General features: G+C 44.5%; 1 protein-coding gene and 1 long non-coding RNA gene across 6 annotated transcripts in view; one reads left to right on the top strand and one right to left on the bottom strand.

Annotated features, from left to right (window-relative positions):
- LOC144195361 (protein Spindly-B-like) overlaps positions 1–27,500 on the top strand; it is a 59,495-nt gene that overhangs the window by 2,731 nt on the left and 29,264 nt on the right. The window contains exons 2-8 of one of the 5 annotated variants that reach the window (XM_077714947.1): positions 5,840–6,010; positions 7,820–8,026; positions 14,901–15,092; positions 16,177–16,317; positions 20,312–20,410; positions 20,534–20,641; positions 26,483–26,623. In XM_077714947.1, coding sequence (XP_077571073.1) covers positions 5,840–6,010; positions 7,820–8,026; positions 14,901–15,092; positions 16,177–16,317; positions 20,312–20,410; positions 20,534–20,641; positions 26,483–26,623 — 1,059 coding nt within the window. Of the gene's footprint in view, positions 1–5,821; positions 6,011–7,819; positions 8,027–14,900; positions 15,093–16,176; positions 16,318–20,311; positions 20,411–20,533; positions 20,642–26,482; positions 26,624–27,500 lie in introns of all 5 variants that reach the window. The other 4 variants (XM_077714945.1, XM_077714948.1, XM_077714950.1 and 1 more) reach the window with 4 other exon arrangements.
- LOC144195364 (uncharacterized) overlaps positions 24,124–27,500 on the bottom strand; it is a 5,958-nt gene continuing 2,581 nt past the window's right edge. Inside the window, exon 2 of the long non-coding RNA XR_013326081.1 lies at positions 24,124–26,339. This is a non-coding gene — a long non-coding RNA (uncharacterized LOC144195364). The remainder of the gene's footprint in view (positions 26,340–27,500) is intronic.

Below are 27,500 nucleotides of genomic sequence, written 5' to 3'. Positions count from 1 at the left end.
TATGGTCTACTAAATAGGATTTCTAAATGTTGTCCAGTTGATCTCGTTATGTAGGCACAATGATTTCATAACGAAATCTGCAACCTTGTGTCAATCCTGACAATTATTCTCTTAACACAATTTGAATGCCATTATCACCATACATCAATGGTTCTTTGGACTTCCATATCATGCACCGTTTTTTCTTCTTGGTACTCCCAAATTCCCCATTTCGCAGAGCAGATTTGTTCCTCCACTTCAAGTATAGCATTTGGAATACTGCTGCTGCATTTTCATCAACTTTTTCATTGGACTGAATATTTTTCCATTATTTTCAGAAATTGATTTCAAATTTCTAAATCATTTTTCACCTTGATATCTGATCGATCGTATCTTGCATCTTGGTGGGCGGCCAATCAGAAACACAAAAGGACAAACAACCTTTCATGCTCACACTCATCAGACATCATTGGTCTGCATTTTTATCACCACCAGAGGTGGGGACCAAGTCTAAGAGTTCGTGGTCGGTTGGTTAAGAAGTTCTTTATCCAGCAGCAGATGGAAGAGGATAGTCCAAGTTGGGAGAGTTTGTCAGTCAGAATGTCTGGTTTTATAGTGTTGAAGGCAGAGCTATAGTCAATGAAAAGCATTCTTACGTAGTTCTCATGGTACTCCAGGTGGCTCAGTGCTGTGTGTAGAGCAATGGCAATAGCATCCTCAGTCGACCTGTTTGCTCTAAACAAACTGGTGAAGGTCCACTGAGGGAGGGATTGTATTCCTGATTTGGTGGGCGACCAACTTTTCGAAGCACTTCATGATCACAGGCGTGAGTGCAATAGGCCTATAATCATTCAGGCATATCAATGGTTGGCTTTTTGGGGTCAGGGATAATTGTGGTAGATTTCAGGCAGGATGCAATGAAGGGTTTTTGCTGGGAACAATTGAATTTTTTTGTGAAAACTCCAACCAGCTGGTCAGCGCAGGCTTTGAGCACTTTCCCAGGTACTCTGTGAGGGCCAGCAGCCTTCCTGGTGTTCACAGACTGCATTACCAGTTTCACTTCTTGTTCCTGAAATGTTAGTGTATTGTTGCAGGGTGGTGGTGGGGGTGTTGAGACTGGGTTTGATTTTTGTCAGTCTCAAAGCGGGCAAATAAATGGTTCAGTTCCTCTGCTAGTGGGGAATCTGCGTTAATAGACATTGTTATTGTCGACATCATTATCTTTGAGAATGTGCGCGTCATGGAAAAAATGTCAGATTTAATGGGAACTGTGTTGTTAGTCTCTTTTTTTAACCAGCGCATCAAAGTCTGGATTTAGGTTTCACTTTTTCTCTGCACTCTTTCAGTGTGGCTAGTGTAGGAACATGAGTCAATGCCTTGTTCAAAGTTTGCCTGGAGTAGACACGGGCAATTAATTCCACAATGGGCCTCTGGATGCAGGTTTTCGTTCCAAACTATAAGAGGAAACCTTTCCACCAATCTGGTATCTTAGAAGTGCAATCAGTGGATTGCAGTCAGGTGGTACTTGTTTTAGCAGAAATCTGTTTGTTAAACTCTCTGAGCTGGATTTATTGGAACAAAAACCTGCACCCACAGCGGCCCTCGAGGATGGGATTGATCAGGTCTGGCCTAGATATTAAAGACAGCTTGGATATAAAGGTTTTCACGTTTGTGCACGTCTTACACAAACTAATTCTAAACCTGAAGTTTCGCGTTGAGCTCTTTCAAGTGTGAAAATGTCCGTACGCAAAATCACAAATCCAGCTTTCGTTGCTCAGCTCAGGAAATTCCCTAGTTGCTCCAATAACACGGCAATCTCTTCTTCCATATTCCACACGTGTAGAAACACTTTGCCCAAACTCATCCAGGGGACACAGGAGTGATAAAGATAGGCCTGGTGAGCTGCTGTGCTTTTACAGAGGGTTAGAATGAATTAATTTGTTTTTAATTCATTTCGATGGGAAACGTTCGCACGAGTTACAAAAAGCTCGACACACAATCTCAGTCCCGGAATGAATTAAGATCGCATGTGGGGGTACCACTCTGCTTTCAATATGTTCAAGTTAAGAAAAAAGATCTAGAACCAATTCATTTTGTAATTCGGGGTACCACTTTCTGAGGATTCTTGAGACTTTTTTTGTTGAATGTGCAATTCAACTTTATTTGTATAACAGCAAGGCAACTTGTCCGTTACAAGTAATGCAAACTGCGGGACTCCTGACAACCTTCCTAAACTCTGGAAATCTCCCCAAAAAATGTCTGTTACCACTTTGAATTATTCGAATTCACCATCCCTGCGGCTTCTGCATCTTCCACATTTGATTAAACTGCACTGTAAACCGGATGCTTTCGGTTACACTAGTGCAGTGCTTCTCAAATAGTGGGGCGTGCCCCCCTGGGGGGGCTTGGTGCGATACCTGGGGGGGGGGGGGGGGGCGTGTAACCCTGGGGAACAGGATTTTATTTGGCCGTACTAGTATAAAGTGTAATTGCGCATCCACTACAGTAGCTGGCAGTGGCGCTCTCATTGTTACTTCTGTCATGTTTGCGAGAGTGCAACATTTCACGAGACAACAGTTGCCTTGGTTAGTGTTGAGTAGCCTGAACAGAAAGCTTCGACTGCGTTCTGTCTATAGCCTCCGTTATTCAACAACCCCCAACATGGAAAAGTTTTTAACAGGGATTAAAAGAAAAGCAGAGAGAGACAAAGAAAATGAGACAAAAGAAAGTCACCCGAAAGCTAAGACGAGGAAATTCGACGAAGCGTATTTAGCGCTTGGCTTCACTGTGACCACAGTTGGAGAAGAGGAAAGACGGTGTGTTTGCTGTGTCTAAAAATGCTCGCAGCGGACAGCATGAAGCCTAATAAATTAGCCCGTCACTTAAATACATTACACCCCAATCACGCCGATAAGAGTTGAGTTTTTTCAGCGAAAACGTGCTGAATATTGCCAACAGTCATCCCGCTTTGTGAAGGCTACTTCAGTAAACAATCGAGCGCTGTTAGCATCATATAAGGTGGCGTACCAAATTGTGCAGTGCAAAAAGCCCCACACCATAGCAAAGGAGCTGATACTGCCTGCAGCATTAGACATGGTCTCCGTCATGCTGGACGACGCCAGTGCAGCAGAACTAAAAACTATCCCTCTGTCCAATGACACTGTCGCCAGACGTATAGATGACATTGCTAACGATCTTCAAGAACAGCTGGTAGATAAACTCAAAGATAATAGTTTTTTTGCCTTACAATTTGATGAAGCAACTGACAGCAACAAAGACTGTCTGTTTATTGCTTATGTACGTTTTGACTTGTCAAACTCCCTGTGTGAGGATCTACTTTTTTGTAAATATGTCAGAGACCGAGCCACAGCTGAAGAGCTATTCAAAATTCTGGACTCCTTTTTGACTGAAAATGGGCTAAAGTGGGAGAACTGCATTGGTGTTTGCAGTGATGGTGCACAAACCATGGCAGGGAAGAATAAAGGACTTAGGGCACTCATCAAGACAGCCTCACCTCATGCTGAGTGGACACACTGTATAATACACAGAAGCACTTGCATCCAGGCAACTTTCCCCTGAATTTAGTGAGGTTATGACTGACATCGTAGGTGTAGTCAATTTTATAAAGACCAGACCACTAAAAACAAGAGTCTTCTCTGCCATCTGTCAGGAGATGGGAGCTGAACATCAAGCTGTGCTTTATCACAGTGAAGCAAGGTGGTTGTCACGAGGAAAAGTCTTGTCCCGAGTTTTTGAGCTCAGAGAGCAAATAAGAGTGTTTTCGGAGCAGGAGCACAAGTATGAAATGGCAGAAAAAATTTGTGATGAGAACTTCCTGGGAAAACTGGCCTACCTGAGTGACATATTTGGAAAGCTAAATGAACTGAATCTACAGCTTCAAGGGAAAGATAAACACCTCCCTCAGGTCACAGACAAGATTCGCTCTTTCACCCGAAAGCTTGCAATGTGGGGAAGGCAACTTGATGAAGGAAACACTGATTCATTCGAGAACCTGCATGAATTTCTGGACACTAATGACTATGATGCTGTTTCAGTGATTCCACACATTAAGCAGCATATTTCTTCACTGATGGGATTCTTTAAAAAGTACTTTCCTGAAAACAGTTCCCAGTATGACTGGGTGAGAGACCATTTCAGTGCACCAGCTCCAACTGGTTTCAGCTCTGCAGAAGAGGACCAGTTCATTGTCATGACATCTGACTCCACATTGAGGCTGAGCTTCACATCACAGACACTCAGTGCATTCTGGCTGAGTGTAGAGAGGTAGTATCCACTCTTAGGGGAGAAAGCTATAAGCATTCTGCTTCCTTTTGCAACATCTTACCTTTGTGAGATTGGCTTCTCTGCTGTTGCTGCACCGAAGACCAAGTACAGGTCCCAGCTAAACATTGAGCAGGAGTTGAGAGTTGCACTATCATGCTTCAAACCTCGCTTCAAAAAGCTGTGCACTGCAAAACGTGCTCATAGTAGCCATTAATCTTGACTTTCTCCTCATTTTGATAAAAAAATAAAGAAAAAATGAGCACTCATCGTTTAATTCATTATTGTTTGTAGGTTCAAATATTTTATATATTGTGCTCCTGAGTTAATGTTGCTGAACTGAATATAAGTTAGTTATATTATTAAATATTATTTATTGATTTTTTTTAATTTTGGCAATGGTGCCATAAGTTGGTCAAACATGTTTATAGTTTAAACAAGGATTTATTTATTTTTTATTTCAGGCATTGATGCACTTAATCTTTTCTGTTGCAGACTTAAAACAAGATTTAATAAAGTTATTCTTTGTAAGTTTGACTATATTTCTTTCTTTTTTTCCTATTCTTTAATGTTAATAAGTATAAAATTTTGTACTTATAACAATTTTATAAAATGATTTTATTTATAGTCACGGTGGAAAGTGGGGGGGGGGGGGGGGGGCGAATATTTTTCTTCTTGCCAGGAGGGGCCTAACAGAAAATAATTGAGAAGCACTGCACTAGTGCATTGTGAATCATCCGAGTTACAAGATCTGACAAATGATTCGTCTTGTGCGACATTAGCATGGCAATTGATTCTGCATTGATCGTATAAGTATATAAGTCGCATTTTCCTTTTGTTTTATTTTCATAAGGGGAGTAAGTATTATTAAGGCTGACTAAACCATCATTCCTTTGTTTTGGAGCAATTCCAATATTTCCGGGGTTGTTCAAAAAGAAGTAGGCGTACACAGCAATGTAAGTCTTATCAATATGCCTGCTCGGGTAAGCGCAAAATTGATGGCAAGTTCGATGGCAATTTGGATAAAACTTATAATAAGAAAACCAGACACTCGCAAAAGTATATTGATTCTTGTTCGACAAAATATCCCATTTGAAGCCATCTCCAAAAGGACCAACATTTGCACATTGCACAACATGCAAATGCCACTCCAATGTGACACATGGTAGAATGTCTGACTGTGGGACGCACATAGAAGGATCCAAACACAAAGATACTTCTTTTCATTATGCTGTACTTTTTCAATAGTAGGCAACACACTTTTATTTAAATGTCCCTGTTACTTTTTTTTAACCTTTTTATATTGAATTTGCGTGAATTGGATTCAACCTGGAAAAACTGGAAATGGGACAAGGACACTCCTGGGGTTGAAAGAGGCATGCAGCTTTGGACTTGCCTTGAGCTGGAGTGTGCCAGTCTCCAATGAAAAACAAATTATTGAACAAAATTAATCAGTTCCTATGGTGATATACTAATTTAAACCAGACTAAATTCGCAGCTGAGTATTTGTGCTGAGCTTTATTTTGAATTTTTAACCCAGACTTTTAAAATGTCTCATCAGATGTCTTACACTCATCAGATGTCTTACACTGCAACATTTGATGAGATACACCATCTCGAAGACAAGCTGAGGCAAATGGATGCTCAAGTCCAGGAGGCTGCCCAAGCTGGCTTGGAATTGCTTAATCAGATAACAGAAATGCAAACTCGTTTTGAAGAATTTAGAATGGAGATGACAAGTGCACTGGAGGTATGACATTGTGAATATTTCCAACCCTTTCTGCTATGGCACGCCGCCCGCGGACCCGCGGCACGCCGGCCGCCCGCGGACCTATGGTACACTGAAATGAAACATACGATGAATATCAAACCTGAGTGACATTCCTTCGGTGCAACTACGGTGGGATCTCTAATTACAAAATTAATTTGTTGCAGAAGTGGTTGAGAGAGGAAGGAGGGATTGGTATATATCTGGGGTAGGGAACCTATGGCTCAGGAATTGTAAGTGGCTGTTTTGATGGATGCCTATGGCTTTCCAATAACCTAATTTTTTTTTAGACATTTCTGCATGCATAATCCCATTGAGACGCTGGTAGGTTCATTAATAATTACCCTCCTTTGTAATTATTAATAACTGCAGGCAGACATCTTATTCAATTATTTACATTTAATTAAATAGATTGGATCACAGATAAGAACCTTAAGGGAGGATGTCTTCAAAAGTATCCTCTCGACCAGTATTTCGCGTACGGCTTTAAGGCATTTGGATAAAAACAATCACGCCTTCATTTGACCTAACAATCATAACAATTACATAAAGATGCCCGAAGTGCGTCACGAGTGTTATGGAAGTGGCAGAAACAACATCTTTGTTATTGGCCAGTGACCCTGGCTCCGTTGCAAAAGAGAACAACCGATCTCGAAGCCCCAGATTGGGTGAGTTGCTGGAAATGGCAGATATCCCGAGTCCTTGCTGCCTCCCAATCAACAACCCTCAGAGCCCGATACTGGGTGAGATGTAGCATAAACAATCCTTGGATAAGAAGTCCACGTGAGAGTGGACCAGGCGGCTGTCTATGACCTTGAGCCGAACAATAGAAAGAATGACTTAATGATTTAACAAAGAAATGAATTACTACAAATATATGTATAATAGTAATGCAGAATGAACCCAACAGACGCAATGATTGGCAATAGTTTAAAATGCTGTCAAAAGTATTCAGACTTTTTTTACTTTAAAAGTGGTGAAATGACAAAACTTACCACATTTTATTGTATTTTTTAATCCTGAATATGGATTTCAAGGATAACTATTTGAAAATATGAATTGTTTGAGGGTATATTCTGTTTAAAAGGCTCCCTACACCTGATATATATTGTCGTCAAGAAAGCTTTATCTCCGTCAAACTGGGCAATAGACATACTCGTGAACACGAACACAAATGTGGACACGAACACTAATGTGAACACAAAACTCTACACAACCAAGTAAAAAAAATGCAGTTTTACTGAATGGGCCCCCAGCACTTCCCACACAAATCAAACCCCTGGCAAGTTGGACATGCACAAAGATCCAACCTGATGCAGGTTGAGTGTTGCAAAATCGCTAATTTGCATGTTGAGGTTTGTAGAAGAAATTGAAGTGGGTGGCACTAAGCTCCGAGGTCACGCCCACCTAGAAAACACAAAGCAATGTCCTATTTGGTCCTCCAGGGTTAAAAATTCCTCGGCCGAACGCATCCACAAATTATACTTTGTTCACTTTTTATACTTATTTTAACTATGCTGTACTTTCCCTATAGTTTGCAAAAACAATATTTCAATTAATGTAAAACATGATACTAGTTTGATTTAAAATTTCCTACGTTTTAATTTTTTTACATTTTATATCGATTTTGCGTGAATTGCATTCATGCCAGACAAACTCAGGAAATGGGACAAGGATATTCCTCAAATGGGGTTGACGGAGGTTGGCAGTTTTGAATATTACTCAACTTTACCCTACATCTATTGTTCCCTCTGAACACTTTGTTTTTCTGTATCCAATATATTTCCTAAGGATCTAAAGCAAGACAAGTATACACTGCAGAAGGAAATGGTGCTGAGGACCCAACAAATTAAATCGTTGCACTGGGAGGCTGAAAATATGGAGAAACACTATAGGCGGCACATGGAAGATGAAAAAGAAAAACTACAGACAAGTCACCAAAGGGATGTTAATGAGCTCAACAACAAGGTAGTGTCTTTCTTAAAGTGTAAAGACCAGGTAAAGAGACAAAACCCTGTTAAATTGACAACACTATAAAATGTATTTTTATTTCTCTTGCCAAAATTGAATGAAAATGAATTCACCATTTATGGGATATAAAATGTGTAACCGGTCCCCCAGCATGGTATTTATGTTTTTGAGTACAGTATGTACTTGCATGTAAGCTGCACCCTAAAATTGCCTTGGAATTTTCTTATTTTACAATTTCTTGTGTATAAGCCACCTCCGATTCCCATTTTCACCTTCATATTATGGTTTTATTAGGGAGTACATGTTACTTTGAAGGGGAAAATCTTAAGAAAAATAATCACAATTGGTGGTATTTCTGAGATACTGTATGAATCAAAAGCATATAATTAGGGCCAATATCATAGGTTAATATGCCTGTCTTTGTAAATGCAAAATATCGGCTCATATTCCCATTACTGAGAGTGTGGACTCAGCAGGGGCAATATCTGCCTTCTCACTTTGTCTTCTGCCGTGCTTCCAGCGTACCACACTGTAATGCAGTATGCCAGGATACTCTCCACGGTGGCTCTATAGAAGGTTATCTGAAGCTAAGTGTCCAAGTTGTTCCTCCTGAGTACCCTCAGGAATTTGAGTTGTTTCTGGGCTTTTGTCACCACCACCACCACCGTGGTGTTTGTAGACCAGGAGAGCTTATCCGTGACGTGGATCCCAGGATTTTGAAGAGCTGGACCCTTTCTACACATACTCCATTTATGAGGAGTGGGGCCAAATCTGTGCTGTGTTTGCGAAAATCCAGGACTAGTTTTCGTGGTGTTCAGTGAGGACTGAGTACACAGCCTTCAGGGGAGCTAGTGCTCAGTGTAATGGAGGAAGAGTGGTGGGGACCAAGTCTAACAGTTTGTGGTCTGTTGGTTAAGTTTGTCACCCAGAATGTCCGGTATTATTGTGTTGAAGGCTGAGGTATAGTCAATGAAAAGCATCCTCACATAGTTCTCATGGTGCTCCAGGTTGCTCAGTGCTGTGTGTAGCAATGGCGTCCTCAGTGGTCCTATTTGCTCTATAAGCAAACTGGTGAGGGTCAACTGAGGTAAGGGTTGCATCCCAGATATGGTGGGCGACCAACTTTTCAAAGCACTTTGTGATCACTGGCGTGAGTGCAACAGGCCCATAGTCATTCAGGCTGTCAATGGTTTTCTTTTTAGGGACAGGGATAATGGTAGCAGATTTCAGGCAGGATGGAATGATGGATTGTTGCTGGGAACAATTGAAAATTTGTGAAAACACCAGACAGCTGGTCAGCACAGGCTTTGAGCACCTTCCCAGGTACTCTTCGGGGACAACAGGTTGCCAGTCTAGGCGCCAGTTATATTTTGGGTAGACGACCGCGGCACGATGATCCGGTCTTGGTGGATTGTCGCGAATTAGTCGTCTGATGGTTGCCTTGGCTGGGGCGAATGAGATTGGTCGTGGCTCATCGACCTTGGAGGAGGCGGCTTCCTTCGCTAGGGCGTCTGCCATCTCGTTCCCAGGCAACTCGCAGTGACCTGGGGTCCACAGGAGGGCAGTCCGAGCCCTGCGCTGGTTCAGCAGACGACGGATTTCGCCGGTGTCGGCCGAGTGGCTGGCGATGGCAGTCAGTAGTGATTGACTGTCCGAGCACACTGCGACATCACCAGCTATGTTCGTGTCAGTTAGCCATTGCAGGGCCATCATCATGGCCGCCTTCTCTTCCTCGAAGGAGGACTTGAAAGGGGCCCCACGCATCAGCTTTGAGTGCGTGGTGATTGGGTCTGCCGGATCTCCAGTGGTGACGATCATTGCCACCCCGCCGGCCCTTGTTCCATCGGTAGCAGAGCCGTCGGTGTAGATGGTGACCTCTGGTGCGACTGCACGGATGGTGGAGATGGCACGTTCCCGACTGGCGGGGGATCGAGTTTTGTGGCACTCCCAAGGGTTGCAGAGACCGTCCAGAGGTCGGTGTCGTTCACCCATGGGCACTCGATGGGGGGCGGGAGGACCTCTCGTTGGTTGGACAGGGCGGGGGGGAGGGCGGACATAATTCCCGACGCGGTCTTGCGCCAGCTGGAACGCTGGAGACGGTGCACGACTGTCTTAGTAGCAAGTTCGTGCCGAGGGTGATCAGGAGGAAGGCGGAGGGCTTTTTCAAAGGAGATGGCTGCTAGTTGGTTTACTCGCGAGGAGTAGGAGCACATGCCCGCTTCTAGCTGCAGCGCCTCGACTGGTGTAGTCCTCAGTTGGCCCGTCACGATGCGCAGGGCACTGTTCTGGGCCCGACCAAGGTCGTCGAGTCGGGACTGCGACAGGAAGGGTTGTCATGCTGGGGCGGCATAGTCCATGACACTCCGCTGAAGGGCGAGGTGGACAGAGCGTAGGCTGTTTTTCTGCCAGCCCCAGTCTTTTGTGGTCAGAGAGGCAAGGATGCGGTTTCGGGAAGTCACTGTCTTGGTGACGGCCTTCACGTGTGGCCCGAAACTCAGGCACCTGTCGAGCTTTACCCCAAGGAATTTGGGTGTGGGGTTAAAGCGCAGGCTCGTTGTTCCCACAGTGACGGACGGGGTCCAGGAAGCCTCCCTTGGGTCGGTTGAGAAGAAAGTGACCTCACTCTTCGAGGCGTTCAGCTTCATCTTCTTTTTGCAGCTCCACTCGCAGACAGCTCCGACTGCGTTCTGGATCGCCGCCTCAGCGTCTTCCTTGCGTGTACTCTGTGCCAGCAGGGCAACATCGTCGGCATAAAGCGCGATGTCGACACCTGCTGGGATGACTCTTCGGAGGTTGTTGATGTATAACACGAAGAGGAGGGGTGCCAGGACAGAACCTTGGGGGAGACCTTGGCGCAATGGAACGGACTTTCCCCACTCCCCGTTTATTAGGACCCTGGCTCGGCGGTCGGAGAGGAAGCTCTTTAACCACCGGGCAGTTTGGGCTGGCATGCCTGCGTCCAGCGCCGTCAGGGGGAGATCCTCTTTCCAGACACGGTCGTAGGCTTTGCAGTAGTCCAGCAGGGCCATCACTCCCCGGAGCGTTTTTTTCCGTTGGAAGCCGTCGCCAATGGTCTGCGCGACGTGGAGGATCTGGTCTTCGCAGCTCCTCAGTTTGCGGAAGCCCGCCTGCTCTCTGCAGATCCAACCTCCGGTTTCTGCCTCGTAGTACACTCGGTTGTGGATGATTCTCTCGAGGGTCTTCACCACGAGGTCAGGCTGATTGGACGATAGGAAGAAATGTCACTGGCAGGTTTGCCAGTCTTCCTGAGAGGTAGGATGGTTGCCTCTCTCCATGCCTGCGGGCAGGAGCCGGATCTGAAGGATTCATTGAAGATTCCCAGGAGTTCCCGCCTGGCCGCAGGTCCCAGCGCCTTGATGAAGGATGGGGGGATATTGTCCGGGCCTGGGGCGCCCGTCGGTCGCATCTGATGGATTGCAGTTCTGAGCTCCCGCTCGCTGAAATCCGCGCAGCTCTCGCCGTCAGCTGATGGGGCCTCCAGCCGTTGCTTCGCTTCTCGGATGCGGTGTCGTTCTTCGTTGGAGAAGGAGAGTTTGCACACTGCGGCATTGTGCTTTGCAAAAACATCGGGCGTGTTGGTTCCAAAACTCAGTACTGCATCTACTACGTCTTGAGTGAAGGTTGCCCAGTCGACGTCTTTGTGGTTCATCCGTGCCGTTGGTAGGGGCGGGCACGACGGGCGGACGACACAGGCCACAGAGATGGACAGGGGTAGGTGGTCGGATCCAAGGTCCTCATCAACAGTCCATTCGGCATGGTTGGCGAGCCGCGGGTGGGCAAAGGTGAGGTCGGGTGTGCTAAGCCCGCCGGTGTTTTGGTTCACCCTTGTTGCCGACCCGTTGTTCAGGAGTGTGATGGAGTTCCTCAGCAGCCAGTCCTCGATGTCGGCCCCACGCTTGTCGCTTGGCTGGTTCTAGTCCCAGAGGCTGGAGTGGGCGTTTAGGTCACCGCCGATGATCACGTCGGTGTTCGCCCCGATCCAGGTGAGGTCCAGTTCGGACTTTGGTCCCGGATCTCGGCATGGGGGTGCGTAGAGGTTGTGCACCGTCAGCCAGCGGTGCCGGGTCACACGTACCTTGATCGTGGACGACTCCAGGAGGCCCCGCAGGGAGGCGCCCAGGTTCATGAAGGAGAGGTCGTCTTTGATCAGGGTCATGAGTCCGCCCCCGGGTTGGTCTTTGGGGCGGTCGGCACGGACGACAGCATACCCCGGGAAGGTCGGGGTGGAGTCTTTGGCCCGCAGCTTGCTTTCCTGGATCAAGCAAATGTCGTACTTGCCTTCGACCATCCGCTTTTCCAGCTCGGCAGACTTTGTCTTCGCGCCGTCAGCATTCCACTGCAAGATGCGCAGCGTGGATCTCTTGGCTACGTCGGGGATGTCCGTCTTTGGTTTTGGGAAGGGTATGAGGGGGTTTGGGGGGTTGGGTTGGGGTTGGGAGGTAACCGGTGTCGGGGTGGTGGCACATTGTGGGCAGGACCAGGTGTTAGATGGCCTCATAGTTGCCGCAACATCACGATTAGTGCCTGAGCAGGACCGGTGGTAGGGGGCTCTGCAGGCTCGACAGGTGAGGGGCTGGGTCGACTTGGCGATGGTACGCTGGCAGCCGGTGCATTTCACTTTGTGCTGGGAGTCAGACGGGGGTTGAACTGCAAGGCCGGGCAGGTAGGGGCGGAGCAATGGAGCGGAGGTTGGCCGCGACGGATCGGACGGTGGCAGTAGTGGCAATCTCCGTCAGGTCCCGGGTTCGTTTCGACATCTCCGGCAAGGAGGAGGAGGCGGGAGGCCAGTGCCGGATACCAGGCCCTCCATCTCAAAAAGGGGAGGGAGGGGAGACTCCAGGGTCTCGGTGGCGCCAGCTCCCTGACCGGGTCGATGGTCAGAGTCGTGGGGTGCCCGCCTGACGAAGCACATTCGCCCAGAGGTCTGGTTGAATGGAAGGGGCCACGAAGAGGCTGTGCTTGTTCCCTTACCTCTGTTGGTACAGTGTTCCCTCGGTTATCGCGGTTAATGGGGACCGGGACCACCCGCGATAAGTGAGTTTCCGCGAAGTAGGGATTCCCCTTCATAAATGCTTAATTTGAATTTAATTCCAAAAAAAAAAAAAATGTACATTTTTTTAAAACATATTTTTTATTCCCCCTGTATACAGTACACCATATAGAATATGGGTAGAGAGAGTGAATTTCATGCTATAACAAAAAAAACTATAAAATATGTTGTTTCAAGGTAATATTTGTATTTTTTTTTAAATATTTTTTCCCCCAAAAAATTACGCGAAGCTCTGAGTCCACGGTAGCTGAACCGCGAAGTAGCGGGGGAACCCTGTACTTCCATAAACTTTATTTTATTCATATCAAGAGGAACTATTTTTGCTGAGTACATTTAAATTTTTTTTGTATGTAATTATACTCAGATATTATTACATTATAGTCTTTTCATATGTTCAGAATAGGATATAGAACAAGGGTGGGCAAGCTATTCCTCAATGGGCCGCAATGGGTGCGTTTTTTTCCTTCCAACCTATAAAAGGAAGATGTTCTACCAATCTGGTATCTTAGAATTGCAATCAGTGGATTGCGTCGGGTGCTTCTTGTTTGAGCACAAACCTCATTGGTTAAACAGTTTAATTGGTTGGTACAAAAACCTGCACTCTCAGCGGCCACTGGTTTTGTCCACCCCTGAATTAGATCTTGGCTTATTGAAAGCTATTTCATAGTTGTTAGGTTCATTAATAATTACCTTCGTCCGTAATTATCAATAACTGCAGGCAGACATCTTATTCAATTATTGACATTTAATTAAATAGAAATGGATAACAACAGGTAAAACCTCCGAAGGGGAGAGTCAGCATGTTCCTTTTACAACTTCCGAACGTCTCACCGAATAGACGTTCTCGTACCACTCTTATTGCCATGAATCAAAACAATTTACAGAGTTGTTGATTATTCCATCACGTATGAGTAAAAACAACATCTGGAACTACAATAACAATCAAAGTATTTTACCAATAACAAAAACAGGAGACTAGACCTAAACAACATTTAGATTAGAACAATTATGCCTTCCTTGACCTAAGAATCGTATAATAATTACATAAAGAAAAACCCGAAGTGCGTCACAAGTGTTATGGACGTGGCAGAAACAATATCTTTGTTATGGGCTCCGTTGCTGGAAATGGCAGATATCCAGTCCTTGCCCGATCAACAACCCTCTCAGCCCGATACTGGGTATGTGGATGTAGCAACAATCCTTGGAGAAGTCCATGTGAGAGTGGACTAGGCGGCAGTTCATGACCTTGCAACACTTTGAGAATAATAAGAGAATGATTTAACAAAGAAACGACTTAATACAACTATATTTATAATAGTAATACAGAATAAACCCAACAATAGTATTTGTTATTTGCTCTAAACTGGTCTTTTAAACATTTTTTTTAATTTTAAATAGTTGATTATGGGGCGGCCCGGTGGTGCGAGTGGTTAGGGTCTCAGCCTCACAGCTCTGGGGTCCTGGGTTCAAATCCAGGTCATGTCCATTTGTGAGTCCACTTGAGTTTGTATTTTCTCTCTGGGCATTCGTGGATTTCCTCCTGGTACCCTGATTTCCTCCCACATTCCAAAAACATGCATGGTAGGGTGATTAGACATTTTAAATTTCCCCTAGGCATGGTTGTCCGTCGCCTTGTGTCCTGCGACCAACTGACCTCTGATTCAGGGTGTCCCCTGCCTCCTGCCCGGAGTTAGCACCCCCTCTGACCCTAATAAGGATATAAGCGGTTCAGAAAATGAACTGAGATGAAGTTGATTATGACTAATTTTTGTCCTGTTTTCTCACTTACTGCATAAAACACCGACCCCCATATGACTTTTTTCTTTACAGATTATGCTTTTACAGTCATCACTGGATGAGTCACGAATGACTGAAGAACATTTGAAAGAAAATCTCGAAATGAAGACGGAGGTTCTTAATAATAAGATGGAGGAACTACGGATTCTCAATGAGGACACAGAAAGTTTACCATTATCAGAGTTAGTGGATGTGCGCAACTTTATCGAGTTGGAGAACATCAAGGTGAATGACACATTTTAGATTCTACTAATAGATAAAAGCTATACATCACAAACTATATACAGGGGCGTCCCCGGCGGACGAGTCGCTAGTGCGTCTGCCTCACAACTGTGAGGTCGAAGGCTCGATCCCAAGTCGGCCCCCGCTGTGTGTAGTTTGCTTGTTCTCCCGGGCTAGCCTGGATTCCTCCCATGCGGGGTAGCCTGGTTTAACACTAAATTACCCTTAGGTATGAGTATGTGCATGAATGGTTGGCCACCTCCATGTGCCCTGTGATTGGCTGGGATAGGTTCTAGAACCCCCCTGTGACCGAATGTTAGGTTCATTAATAATTACCTTCGTCCGTAATTATCAATAACTGCAGGCAGACATCTTATTCAATTATTGACATTTAATTAAATAGAAATGGATACAACAGATAAAAGCCTCCGAAGGGGAGCGTTACAGCAAGTGTCACCTTACAACTTCCGAACGTCTCCTCGAATAGACGTTTTCGTACGCTTCTTATTGCCATGAATCAAAACAATTTACAGAGTTGTTGATCATTCCATCACGTATGAGTAAAAATAACATCTGGGACTACAATAACAATCAAAGTATTTTACCAATAACAAAAACAGGAGACTAGACCTAACAACATTTAGATTAGAGTAATTATACAACTTCCTTGACCTAAGAATCATATAATATAATCATAATCCTATAATGGTTACAAACAGAAAAACTCGAAGTGCACGGTCGTCATAACGATAACAACATTCTTGTTATTGGCCGAATAGCCCTGGCCTCGTCACCAAGGGCCCACCAAATCTCAAGGACCCAGATTGGGTGGATTGTTTGTATAACCATCCTGGAACAGGCCGTCCAGGTTAAAGATGACTTGGCAATACTCGTGACCTCGCAACACTTTGAAAATAGAAAGAGAATGATTTAAACAAAGAAAGGAATTAATACAGAGAATAGAAAGAGAATGATTTAACAAAGAAATGAATTAATACGACTATTATAAAAGTAATACAGAATAAACCCAACACCGAAGAAAAATAAAATTAAAAAAAAGTACTATTAAAGCATTCTTGTGTTGCAGTTGGAGTTGGAAAGGAAACAAAAGGAATCACAGCACACAGAGCAGCGGCTGAAATTGATCAATAGCAGTTTACAACAAAATCTGAAGTTAACCATCGACGAAAGAAACAAAGAAGCTGCCACCTGGTACCAGACATTAGAGGTAAATTTTATATATTTCCTTGTGTTCTCCATACAACATACTGTTGCCTCGTGAATAATAAAGCCAAAACATTTCGTGGTGAAAAGATGTGCAAGACGGAGGGGGAGGGAGAGATGGAGGGGGGGGGGACAGAGGGTGGGAGATGGAGGGGGGAGATGGAGGGGGGGAGAGAGACGGAGGGGGGGGTGGAGGGGGGGAGACAGAGGGGGGGTGGAGGGGGGGAGAGAGAGATGGGGGGAGAGGAGGGGGGTGGGAGATGGAGGGGGGAGACGGAGGGGGAGAAAGAGACGGAGGGGGGGGGCGAAAGAGACAGGGGGGGGCGAAAGAGACAGAGGGGGGGGGCGAAAGTGACGGAGGGGGGGGGAAGTGACGAGGGGGGAGACGGAGGGGGGGAGAGGGAGAAGGAGGGAGGGGGGAGAGAGGGAGACAGAGGGAGGGGGGATAGAGAGAGACGGAGGGAGGGGGGATAGAGAGAGACGGAGGGAGGGGGGATAGAGAGAGACGGAGGGAGGGGGAGAGAGGGAGACGGAGGGAGGGGGCGAAAGAGACGGGGGGGGGAGTGACGGGGGGGAGGGAGACGGAGGGGGGAGGTTGAGACGAAGGGGGGGGAGAGAGGGAGACGGAGGGGGGGGAGAGAGGGAGACGGAGGGAGGGGGGAGAGAGGGAGACGGAGGGAAGGGGGAGAGAGGGAGACGGAGGGGGGGGGGGGCGAAAGTGATGGAGGGGGGGGGGGAGTGACGGGGGGGGAGGGGGGAGGGAGACGGAGGGAGGGAGAGGGAGGGGGGAGGGAGGGAGACGGAGGGAGGGAGGGGGGAGGGAGGGAGACGGAGGGAGGGGGGAGGGAGGGAGGGAGACGGAGGGAGGGGGGAGGGAGGGAGACGGAGGGAGGGGGGAAGGAGGGAGACGGGAGGGAGGGAGGGAGGGGGGAGGGAGGGAGATGGGAGGGAGGGAGACGGAGGGAGGGAGGGAGACGGGAGGGAGACGGGAGGGAGGGAGGGGGGAGGGAGGGAGACGGAGGGAGGGAGACGGAGGGAGGGGGGAGGGAGGGAGACGGAGGGAGGGGGGAGGGAGGGAGGGGGGAGGGAGGGAGACGGAGGGAGGGGGGAGGGACGCGCCGAGAGAGGGAGGGAGACGGAAGGAGGGAGAGGGAGGGAGGGGGGAGGGAGAGGGACGCGCCGACAGAGGGAGGGAGAGGGACGCGCCGACAGAGGGAGGGAGAGGGACGCGCCGACAGAGGGAGGGAGAGGGAGAGGCGCCGACAGAGGGAGGGAGAGGGAGAGGCGCCGACAGAGGGAGGGAGAGGGAGTGGCGCCGACAGAGGGAGGGAGAGGGAGAGGCGCCGACAGAGGGAGGGAGAGGGAGAGGCGCCGACAGAGGGAGGGAGAGGGAGAGGCGCCGACAGAGGGAGGGAGAGGGAGAGGCGCCGACAGAGGGAGAGAGAGGGAGAGGTGCCGACAGAGGGAGAGAGAGGGAAAGGCGCCGTCAGAGGGAGAGAGAGGGAGAGGCGCCGACAGAGAGGGACGCACCGAGAGAGGGAGAAGCGCAGAGACGCGCCGAGAGAGGGAGAGGCGCAGAGACGCGCCGAGAGAGGGAGAGGCGCAGAGACGCGCCGAGAGAGGGACGCACCGAGAGAGGGAGAGGCGCAGAGACGCGCCGAGAGAGGGAGAGGCGCAGAGACGCGCCGAGAGAGGGAGAGGCGTAGAGACGCGTGGAGAGAGAGACGCGCAGAGAGAGAGACGCGCGGAGAGAGAGACGCAGAGACGCGCGGAGAGAGAGACGCAGAGACGCGCGGAGAGAGAGAGACCGAGACACACTGGATTGGCAGACCATGGTTGTGGTCAATGTTTTCTCTAAGCTGTGCACATTCGTAATTGCGCACTACCCTCGTCTGCTCCGCGCAGCAGCAATTATATGTTGCGCACTAAATAAAATCCAAACTTTTTTTCCGCCTTTCTCTATGATCGCTCTGTTTACACGACAGTCAGTGGCAGTAGCTCTGTCCACTCGTGTTTTTCGTGTTGCACAGCCCTTCTATCTTTTTTTCCTTACATTGTAATATTTTACATTCTCTTTTATTTTATTGTGGAAATAGAAGACCAAAGGGTGAAATCGGGTGCGAACTGTCTAAATCTACTGTGTGTGTGGTTGTGTGTGTGGTTGTGTGTGCGATTGTGCGCGCGTGTCTAGTATGTGTGATGTTGGCTCATGGCACACTAATAAGGAACTCACTTCAGAGCTGAGCAGCCATTATGCCATAGAAAGATGAAAATGTCGCACTTGCCCGGAGTGCATTGTTCTTTGCTCGCGCTGGGGCTGTGCTCACCTGTGGGAATAGTTGGTAACTAACCTGTGTGAGGCCCCATGTCCGCCAACACCATATTAACCTCGGGTCTGACATCAATGAGACACTGCTTCCCATAGCCAATGGAGGCCAGCGGCGTGTTATGACATAGTCAATGAGAAAGCAATTCTACTACGACAATTGCAAAATAAAATAGTGGTACCTCGACATACGAGGGCCCCGACATACGAGCAATTTGAGATACGAGTAAAATTTTGAGCAAATATTTATCTTGCGATACGGTACAAATTTTGATATACGAGCAGACAGCGGACACAAGGGGCTGCTCATAAGAACATCATGGGCACTGTCTCACTCCCTGCAACTCCCTCGTGTAATGTCTCCGCGTGCACTAGGCGGAGCGTTGCATTTTCTTCAGTGTTTTCCGTTCAGTGCGAATGGCGTAAATACTACTTCTCGTCGGCAAGTGGTCATGCTTTATCCTATTGTGAGGACATTTGTGTGCATCATTATGGGAATATTTTGAAGGGAATACAAAAGCAAACAATTGATAGGTTACATGTGAAAGTCAGGGTGGAGTTGGTGCAAATACAGCCAGCCCGGCCGGGAGAAGAAATGTATCAAAATTTAAAACAAAATCATCATTAAGTTTAGTGTAAGGTTAGATTAAACACATTTTCGAGTGTGTCTGCATCGTATCCAAGTTCATTTAAATTTGTTCGTTTTATGTTACGAGAGCATTGCCGTGCAGTCAGGGTGGAGGCGGGGCCAATAAAGACAAGCCATGAGAAGAAGAGTATCCAAATTTAAAACAAAATTAGAATTAAATTTAGTCTAAAGGTTAGATTAAATGTATTTTTGAGTGTCTGCACCGTAATCCATGTTCATTTAAATTTGTTTAATGTTTTGTTAAGAGCGCGTTGCCTGCAGTCAGGGTGGAGGCGGGGCCAATGAAGCCAAGCGGGGAGAAGAAAATTATCAAAATTTAAAACAAAATTAGAATTAAGTTTAGTGTGGATAAAGTACCCCTCTGTCTCTCTCTCTCCCCAAGCAAAATCTGTATAATTTTAGTACTATTAAACACATTTAGTAATATTAAACCACTAGTTATTTGTTACTTTGTTAATAGATGTCAAATTGGAACAAATAAAATTGTTTTTCCAATCCCATATCCTGTTTTGGATGTTTTTTCAGAGGGTTGGAATGATTTTGTTTTTAGTTGATTTCTATGGGAAACGTTCGTTTTAGTTACGAAAATATCAACATACGAGCTCAATCCCGGAACGCATTAAACTCGTATCTCGAGGTACCACTGTACAGGTAGTGTATTTATGTTTTGGGTAATATTTCACTTTTTTACGGAACTTGAATTGTTTTTTCCTTTGTTGGTTTAGGATTCGCATTCCAATCAAAGCTTTTTACAATCTGAACATTTTGTATGTTGAAGCACTTGGAAGTACAAGTACCAATATAATTAGGTTACAAAAAGCCTTTATGGATTGAAATTTAAAAAAAAAAAGCACAAACCCATCCCCAATCTCCTGTGCGTCGTGTTCGGACACTTGCACAGGGCTTGCATAATTCATAAAATTGTGTTAAACTCGGTTGTTATTTGTTTTACTTTTAATACAGCATGTCATACGTTAAAACCTGGCTTAGGTTTTATTTCTTCATTTGTCTTCTGTTATACAGAAATCCCGTGAGATGAACCGGGAACTCCAGGCCCAATTGTCAACCGTTCAACAACAGTCCCAGGATCCAAACAGCAAGGGAAATTCTGTTTTTGCTGAGGTAAACTAAATTAGAAAAATCTGATCTGCACTTAGTCTGTGCGCATGGTCGTTGTGGTGTGCAGCCCTGACATAATGCTTAATAATGCTGTTTCATAATCTATTGTCTTCATATGTATTTCAGTTGGCAGATAAATCTGATGAAATGGAAAAAGATCTTAAAAACATGAAGGTCCTGTACGAGTCACTTCAAACACAGTATGACTTCAATAAACAGTTGCAGCGAATGAAGGTACACCACAATGTTTTATGTATTAGGCTCATGTGTCTGGTAAGCTTTCTGATGTTAAGATTGCCATGATCGCCAACATACCATAATGAATAACCATAATTTTATTCCTGTTCATTTATTCGATATACAATAAATTATGCGTAACTTCAGTAAATGTTTTGAAATATTTTTAAAAGCTCTTCACTGCATTTTGGATAGTTCAAATTGCATTTAAGTGCCAAAAAGGTAAATCTAATTGTGTTCTAGTAAAATTCATGGTTAGAATTGTTTTTCCAAGACTATTTGGATTAATGTTCATATAAATTAGTTTGACCCATGAAAAAGAACCCCACACATTTTAAACTGAAACGCCACAGTGATGTGGCAATGCGAAAGTCCTATTTTCACTCCGTAGGTTCACACGACTTTTTCATGCTATACTTGGAAGCACATTGATAGGTTCACCAATAGGCATTCCCAAATGCACACACAAATAAAACAGACGTCTGACTCATAACCGGTGTCTTTCATGAGAGAACCCAACCTAATACGTCTTTGCCCTAGGTTCATTCTGGCGTTTCGACGCCTCTCTTGCTGCTTTATTACATTAGATTTACAAGAATCAGTTGTCAAAACAAATGGAGGTCTGCCAGATCTTCCCATGGGAGCGGTATGAACCACCCTGTGCGAATTCAAAATAATGGAGAGTTCTCCGGATCGTCCCAAGCAGTGTGAAAGACCGTGTGAGAGGTCGATGGTTCTTTAAAACTTTCTTCTTCATTGCCAGCCAATACATTCTAATGTAAGACTAATAATCCTAAGTGAAGCAAAGTGTTCTTCATTGCAAGCAAATATATAATAATGAATGACTAAGAACGCTACCACCCATGTCCACACATTGTTGCTTTCTGCCGTTGCAGCCGATCGTTTGCCAAAAACAGGAAGTGCTTTGTAATGTGGTGAGTCAAAACTTTGTGGAAAACTGCATAAAAAAGTCTCCTGTATCCTAAACCAAACAGGAAGTCTGGCATCTTCAATTAAAGTTGAAAAAATGAGAACTTGAACTCAACTTTTACTTTTCCACCTCACAATTTGTGGACCTTTTCCCAAGACTATGGCCACCAATAGGTGTGAAAACAGACTTTTCTTGTCTGGGTGTTGTCTCCACTGTCGCTCAAAGTTCAACTTGTGTTTGCCAATGTGCTAAGCTAGCTACCATACCAAATCGAATGTTCAACCAGTATATGTCAATTGTATCTCAACTATTACTATAGTTATGTAGGTTTTTCTTTAGGTTGGCGTGGTTTCACAGCTCAGTGATGTTCCACTTGATCTTTTAATTGTCATTTTGACCAGCCATTACTCGGCTGGAATTTAAAATATCTGCCAACCCTCTGAACCTAATTAAGAGTCACACACTAAACAGACCTATTGGGCTTATTTGCAAACACTCAACAGTGCCGACTAATGGTAAAAAAAACTCACTCCTTTTACTTATTCCTGTACTATTTGCTTTTTTTCCTCATGAATTTCAATCATTGTGGTCAAACCACCTTTGTCAGAGTAGACTTCTTGTTGTGTCCATGGGTCGAATGAGCAATTTCGCGACACTCCGAGCCACGTGGGCTCAATGTAGACCAGACACAGCTGCATTTATCAAGAAGTATATTTATTAAATGTTAGTTATAGGCGTATGAAAAGACTAATCTCATCTGTACATTTAAAAAATATATATACTTAAAGTACTGTCTGTACTCGAAGTGAAAGTAGATCCTCTCTGCTTGATTTTATTGAAGCTCGAACAGAGTGCACATTTGGACAGCAGTGAGACAGGAACAAAGACCCACTCTACTGACTATCTCAGCATATTTTATGCAGTACAATGAAGGACATCCTTCGCAATCGCGTCTGACGTCTAGGCACAGTATAGTGAGACCGTCATCACCTCGGCACAGTCTAGTATCTTTAAGGTTAGCCTGACCATGGCTCATGAACACATATTGCTATCTGCTACTACCAGGTGCCTCAATATTCCACAATAATTTAAATAAAAAAAACATCTTATTGGGAGCTTCAGTCCAAGTCCTCCTCTTCGATAGTCATTCGTGGAATCTCCCGAGCTGCCGTAGGAAAGCTTTTTAAGAGGAACTTTTGCAAGGTTTTTTTTTACGCACAAGGTAGATGTTAATGGAGAGTTGAATTGAATTAAATTATTTTATTGTCATTTGAAAAATATACAGTCGACTTACGATCGTAATCCGTTCCGAGACTGTGATCGTATAACAAGCTTTTCGTAACTCGAGCGGACGTTTCCCATTGAAATGATTTGAAAACAAATTAATTCTTTCCTACCCTCTGAAAAAACACCAAAAACAGGATATTGGATTGGAAAGTGATTTAATAGTATCAAAATGTGTTTAATAGATGTAAAATCAGACGGATTTCGCGGAGGGGAGAGACAATGAATGACACACGGAGGCGGAGGTGGGGGCTGTTCGGGGGGACTTTATCCACGGCAACAACGCACTCGTAAACAAACAAGCAAATTTAAATTAACTTGCATAACTATATACAGACACTCAACTTTTAATGTAATTTCACACAAAACTGAATTCTAATTTTGTTTTTATCTTTTTTCACCTTAGTTCTACGGGTTGACCCTAAATTAAAAATGCAAAGTCCGTCTAGTGGTCATAGAAATATTTAAACACAAAAGATATACAAAAAAGACAGTGCCATGGCCACCTGGCTTGGACGCATCATGAAATTTTGATCGTATTTCGGGCGAATTGTTCTATCTAAATCTTTGTCGTAAGACAAGAACTTTGTATGACGAGGTTCCGCTGTAATGACATTTAAAGCTTTTACCACATAATTTACAAATAACAACACCGACAAATGAATAACCAATAAATAATATATGAATAAGTAATTTACGTGAAATCAGCCGAGCGGAACGGCCTTGTTCTGTCTGACGGTCCCCAGACTTTTGGTTGCCGCACATTTGGTTCAACGGACGTTTGGTTGCCGCACGTTTGGTAGAACGGGCGTTTGGTAGAACGGGCGTTTGGTAGAACGGGCGTTTGGTAGAACGGGCGTTTGGTAGAACGGGCGTTTGGTAGAACGGGCGTTTGGTAGAACGGGCGTTTGGTAGAACGGGCGCTTGGTAGAACGGGCTTGTTACGACTCCCCCTGGGGTATGATATACCAGGGAGTCGCAACTATCACAGCAGACAGGTTCGGTCAAAGATGAGTTCGGACAAACACTGCAAGTAGCCTTAGTTATATTTTAAGGAACTTAAGGGAAGATACAGCAAAGCAACAAGACTTCCTTCAAAGTATCCTCTCAAACAGTAATTTGCGTACGGCTTCAAGGCCATAAATCAAAACAATTACAAGGTTGTTGATTAATTCAACATGCGTAAGCAAAAACAACATCTGTAACTATAATAACAATCAAGGTATTTTAACAATAACAGAACAAGAAACTAAAACCACCCTCATTTGGATTAAAACAATCACGCCTTTATTTGACCTAACAATCATATAACAATTACATGAAGAAGCCCAAAGTGCATCACGAGGTATGCACACTATACGAGTGTTATGGAAGCGGCAGATATCCCGAGTCCTTGCTGCCTCCCGATCAACAGCCCCCACAGCCCGATACTGGGTGAGATGTAGGATAAACAATCCTTGGATAAGAAGTCCACGTGAGAGTGGACCAGACGGCTGATGTTGACCTCGAGCACTTTCCGAACAATAGGAAGAATGATTTAACAAAGAAATGCATTACTACACATATATGTATAATAGAAATACAGAATAAACCCAACAGGACATTTGGTAGAACGGACGTTTGGTTGAACGGACGTTTGGTAGAACGGACGTTTGGAAGAATGGACGTTCAAATTATGACAGAGTTTACTGTTGAAACCAGCTCTCAAAATTGTAATCATGAGAGAGAGTGAGTTTAATATCTAAATATCCACTGTTAAAACCAGCTCTCTAAATTATAATCATGAGAGTTTAATATCTAAATATCCAATGTCAAAATATCCATAAGAGTACTCATTTAACACCGTCTGCTGACATTGACTGCCATAGGCGTCCAATTAACCTTCATAAGAGCACTAATTTAATACATCGGCTGCTGCCATTGACTGCCATGGTGTCCAATGAACCTTCATTCTCTCTGGGAAAACTTGCGATGCAGCAATGTTGTAATATCAAGGTTATCAAAAAGACCACTCATTTAACACTTCGGCTGCTGCCATCGACTGCCATGGTGTCCAATGATCCTTCATTCTCTCTGGTGCAATGTTGCAAAGCAGCAATGTTGAAATATCAAAATTATCAATAAGAGCACTCATTTAACACCGGCTGCTGCCATTGACTGCCACAGGAATTTTGAAAAGGCTGCAATAGTAAGTATTATGGAAAATAATTTCCTTAACTCTGACACATGTGGATGCTTTTTCCATTTCAGTCAATGCCTTTGGAGAAAAAAAACAGGCATGTGGCCTACAAATATGGTACACTGACCCAATAAATACTTAACTCATATAAAAATTACAGCGCTTGCGTTCGTCCCAAAGGAGGAAGTCATAGAAGCATTTAATGAATTGAGGCTTCAGTAGACGGGGAAACAGATGAAGTCCTAAAATAATTTCTCCTCTACTTTGAGACCACTTGGCTAGGTGCTGTTTTAAGGGGAAGGCGACGCCATCCAAATTTATGTCATCTTATAAACAAACTCAAATTAGAGCAGAATGACTGGGAAATAACAATACAACAGACATCATGGGGTATTATGCCTAGACACACCAAAAAGAAATGCGCACCTGTTAATGAGCGGTTGAAAAAGGTCTCGGAGAACTATGAAAACCCAGATCGATTCGCAAACAAAGTAGAGCACTTACAAGCCATTGCATATAATTTGTAAGTTTTACTATTTTAATAAAAACTCCCATCTGTGAATTCCCTTTGTACATAATTTGTCTAAGTTTGTATATGTAATTTTTTGGACATAAATTTTAAGTTTTACTGCTTCAATAAAACACCATCTGTGAATATGCTTTGTCTTCTTGTTAATAAATTAATTTTACTTATTGCCTTTTATTTTAATGTCAAAGTCCCAGGCTAAAAGTATACCAAGAATTTATTTGTTTGATAAAAATGACCATCTAAAGTATTTCAACATTGCAAGTTCTCCCAGGTAGAATCAAGGTTCATTCGATGCCTATTGCAGTCAATGACAGCAGCAGCCGGTGTGTTGAATGAGTGCGCTTATTTATATTTTGATATTAGATATTTAGATATTAAACTCACTCTCCCATGATCACAATTTTGAGAGCTGGTTTCAACAGTAGATATTTAGATATTAAACTCAATCTCTCATAATTAGAATTTTGAGAGCTGGTTTCAACAGTAAACTGTCATAATTTGAACCTGTTCTACCAAACGTCCGTTCTACAAAAACGTTTGGGCGACCAGACGTCCGGGCGACCAAACGTCTTTTGATGAAACGTCCCCTGAGAAAGCGGCAGGCTGACCGGTCCGGCGGTCCTCTGGTCAGGCCTGTGAGGAAGCGGGAGGCTGGCCGGACGAGTCCAGCCCATGGGTAGCCGCCGTGCTCGCCGGTCCGGCCCGTGAGGAGGCGCCGGGTGTGTCTGTGCGGCCCGTGACAAGGCGCTGGGATGGCCGGTCCAGCGGTCGTCTGTCAATTTATATAGTTAGCCTCCATATACTAGTTTTAACATTTGTTTTAGCGAGTCAAATTTATTTTTGAAATTCTGTTTAATCCATTGTTTTTTAAATTTAAAGATCATAGAAAAATAATTCAAATTTCTTTTTGTTCAGGTTCACATTGCCACTTTGATGCAACTCCGATGTTCAAAGGCTGACCACTCTCAAATGGAGAGACTACAGTCTCTGTTATCAGTAAAAAATGATGAAATACACAACCTCATGATTAAATCACAAAGACTTGAAAAGGTTGAGGTGAGTTTTGATGATTTGGAAATCATCAATGTGCGTGGGTCGGCAAGATATTGGATATACCGTATTTACTCACATATAAGCCGCCTGCGCTAATTCCCAATTTCCACGTCCATATTCATGGTTTTAATCAGGAATACAAATGTCTTTGAAGGGAAAATCTTAAGAATAATCACAAGTGGTATTTCTGAGATACTGTATGAATCAAAAGCACATTAGGGTCAATATCATAAGTCAATATGCCGGTGTTTTTAAATGCAAGGTATCAAATTATTCAATTACAAAGAAATAAGTCTATCTTGATGAGAACCTGATGCTTTCTAATTACAGAAATTACAATTTTCTTACCAGAAGTTTAAGATGTTGTGACAGCCATATTGCTAGACAAAATATCAATTTTTTTTCAATGGTTCAAATTACCCCAATAGTTGTCACTTTTTACAAGAAATACAACAAGAAAAATCAAAGTGGAATTTTGTTTTATTTCAAAATAAAGGCATATCGCCAGTAAGAGCTCGTTTAACAAAAATATAGGCCGCATTAGCTTGTGTCACGATGCCGACGCAACGGCACCATTTTGTTATTGTGTCACGGCACCGTCAACTTGCAGATTTTTTTTGCATGTCGTGTTTTTACGAGCATATAGGCTGTACCCTCGATTTCAGACAAAAGTAGCTTATATGCGAGTAAATACGGTAGCTAATTTTTAAAATTTACGATATAGCTTCTCAGACCTCTGTTTACATGCTTACGCTTCCAACCATAATATTTTTTACAGAGACAAGGGTAGGATAGAAAAAGACACTTTATCCTTATACTCACTGAGATTTTATGCAACTAAAATTCCTGTGTTAGTGACAGCTGTTGTAAGGTTATTGTA

This window comes from Stigmatopora nigra, chromosome 4 (genome assembly GCF_051989575.1).
Source record: "Stigmatopora nigra isolate UIUO_SnigA chromosome 4, RoL_Snig_1.1, whole genome shotgun sequence".
Taxonomy (NCBI): Eukaryota; Metazoa; Chordata; class Actinopteri; order Syngnathiformes; family Syngnathidae; genus Stigmatopora; species Stigmatopora nigra.
This window is presented reverse-complemented; position numbering and strand designations above follow the sequence as displayed.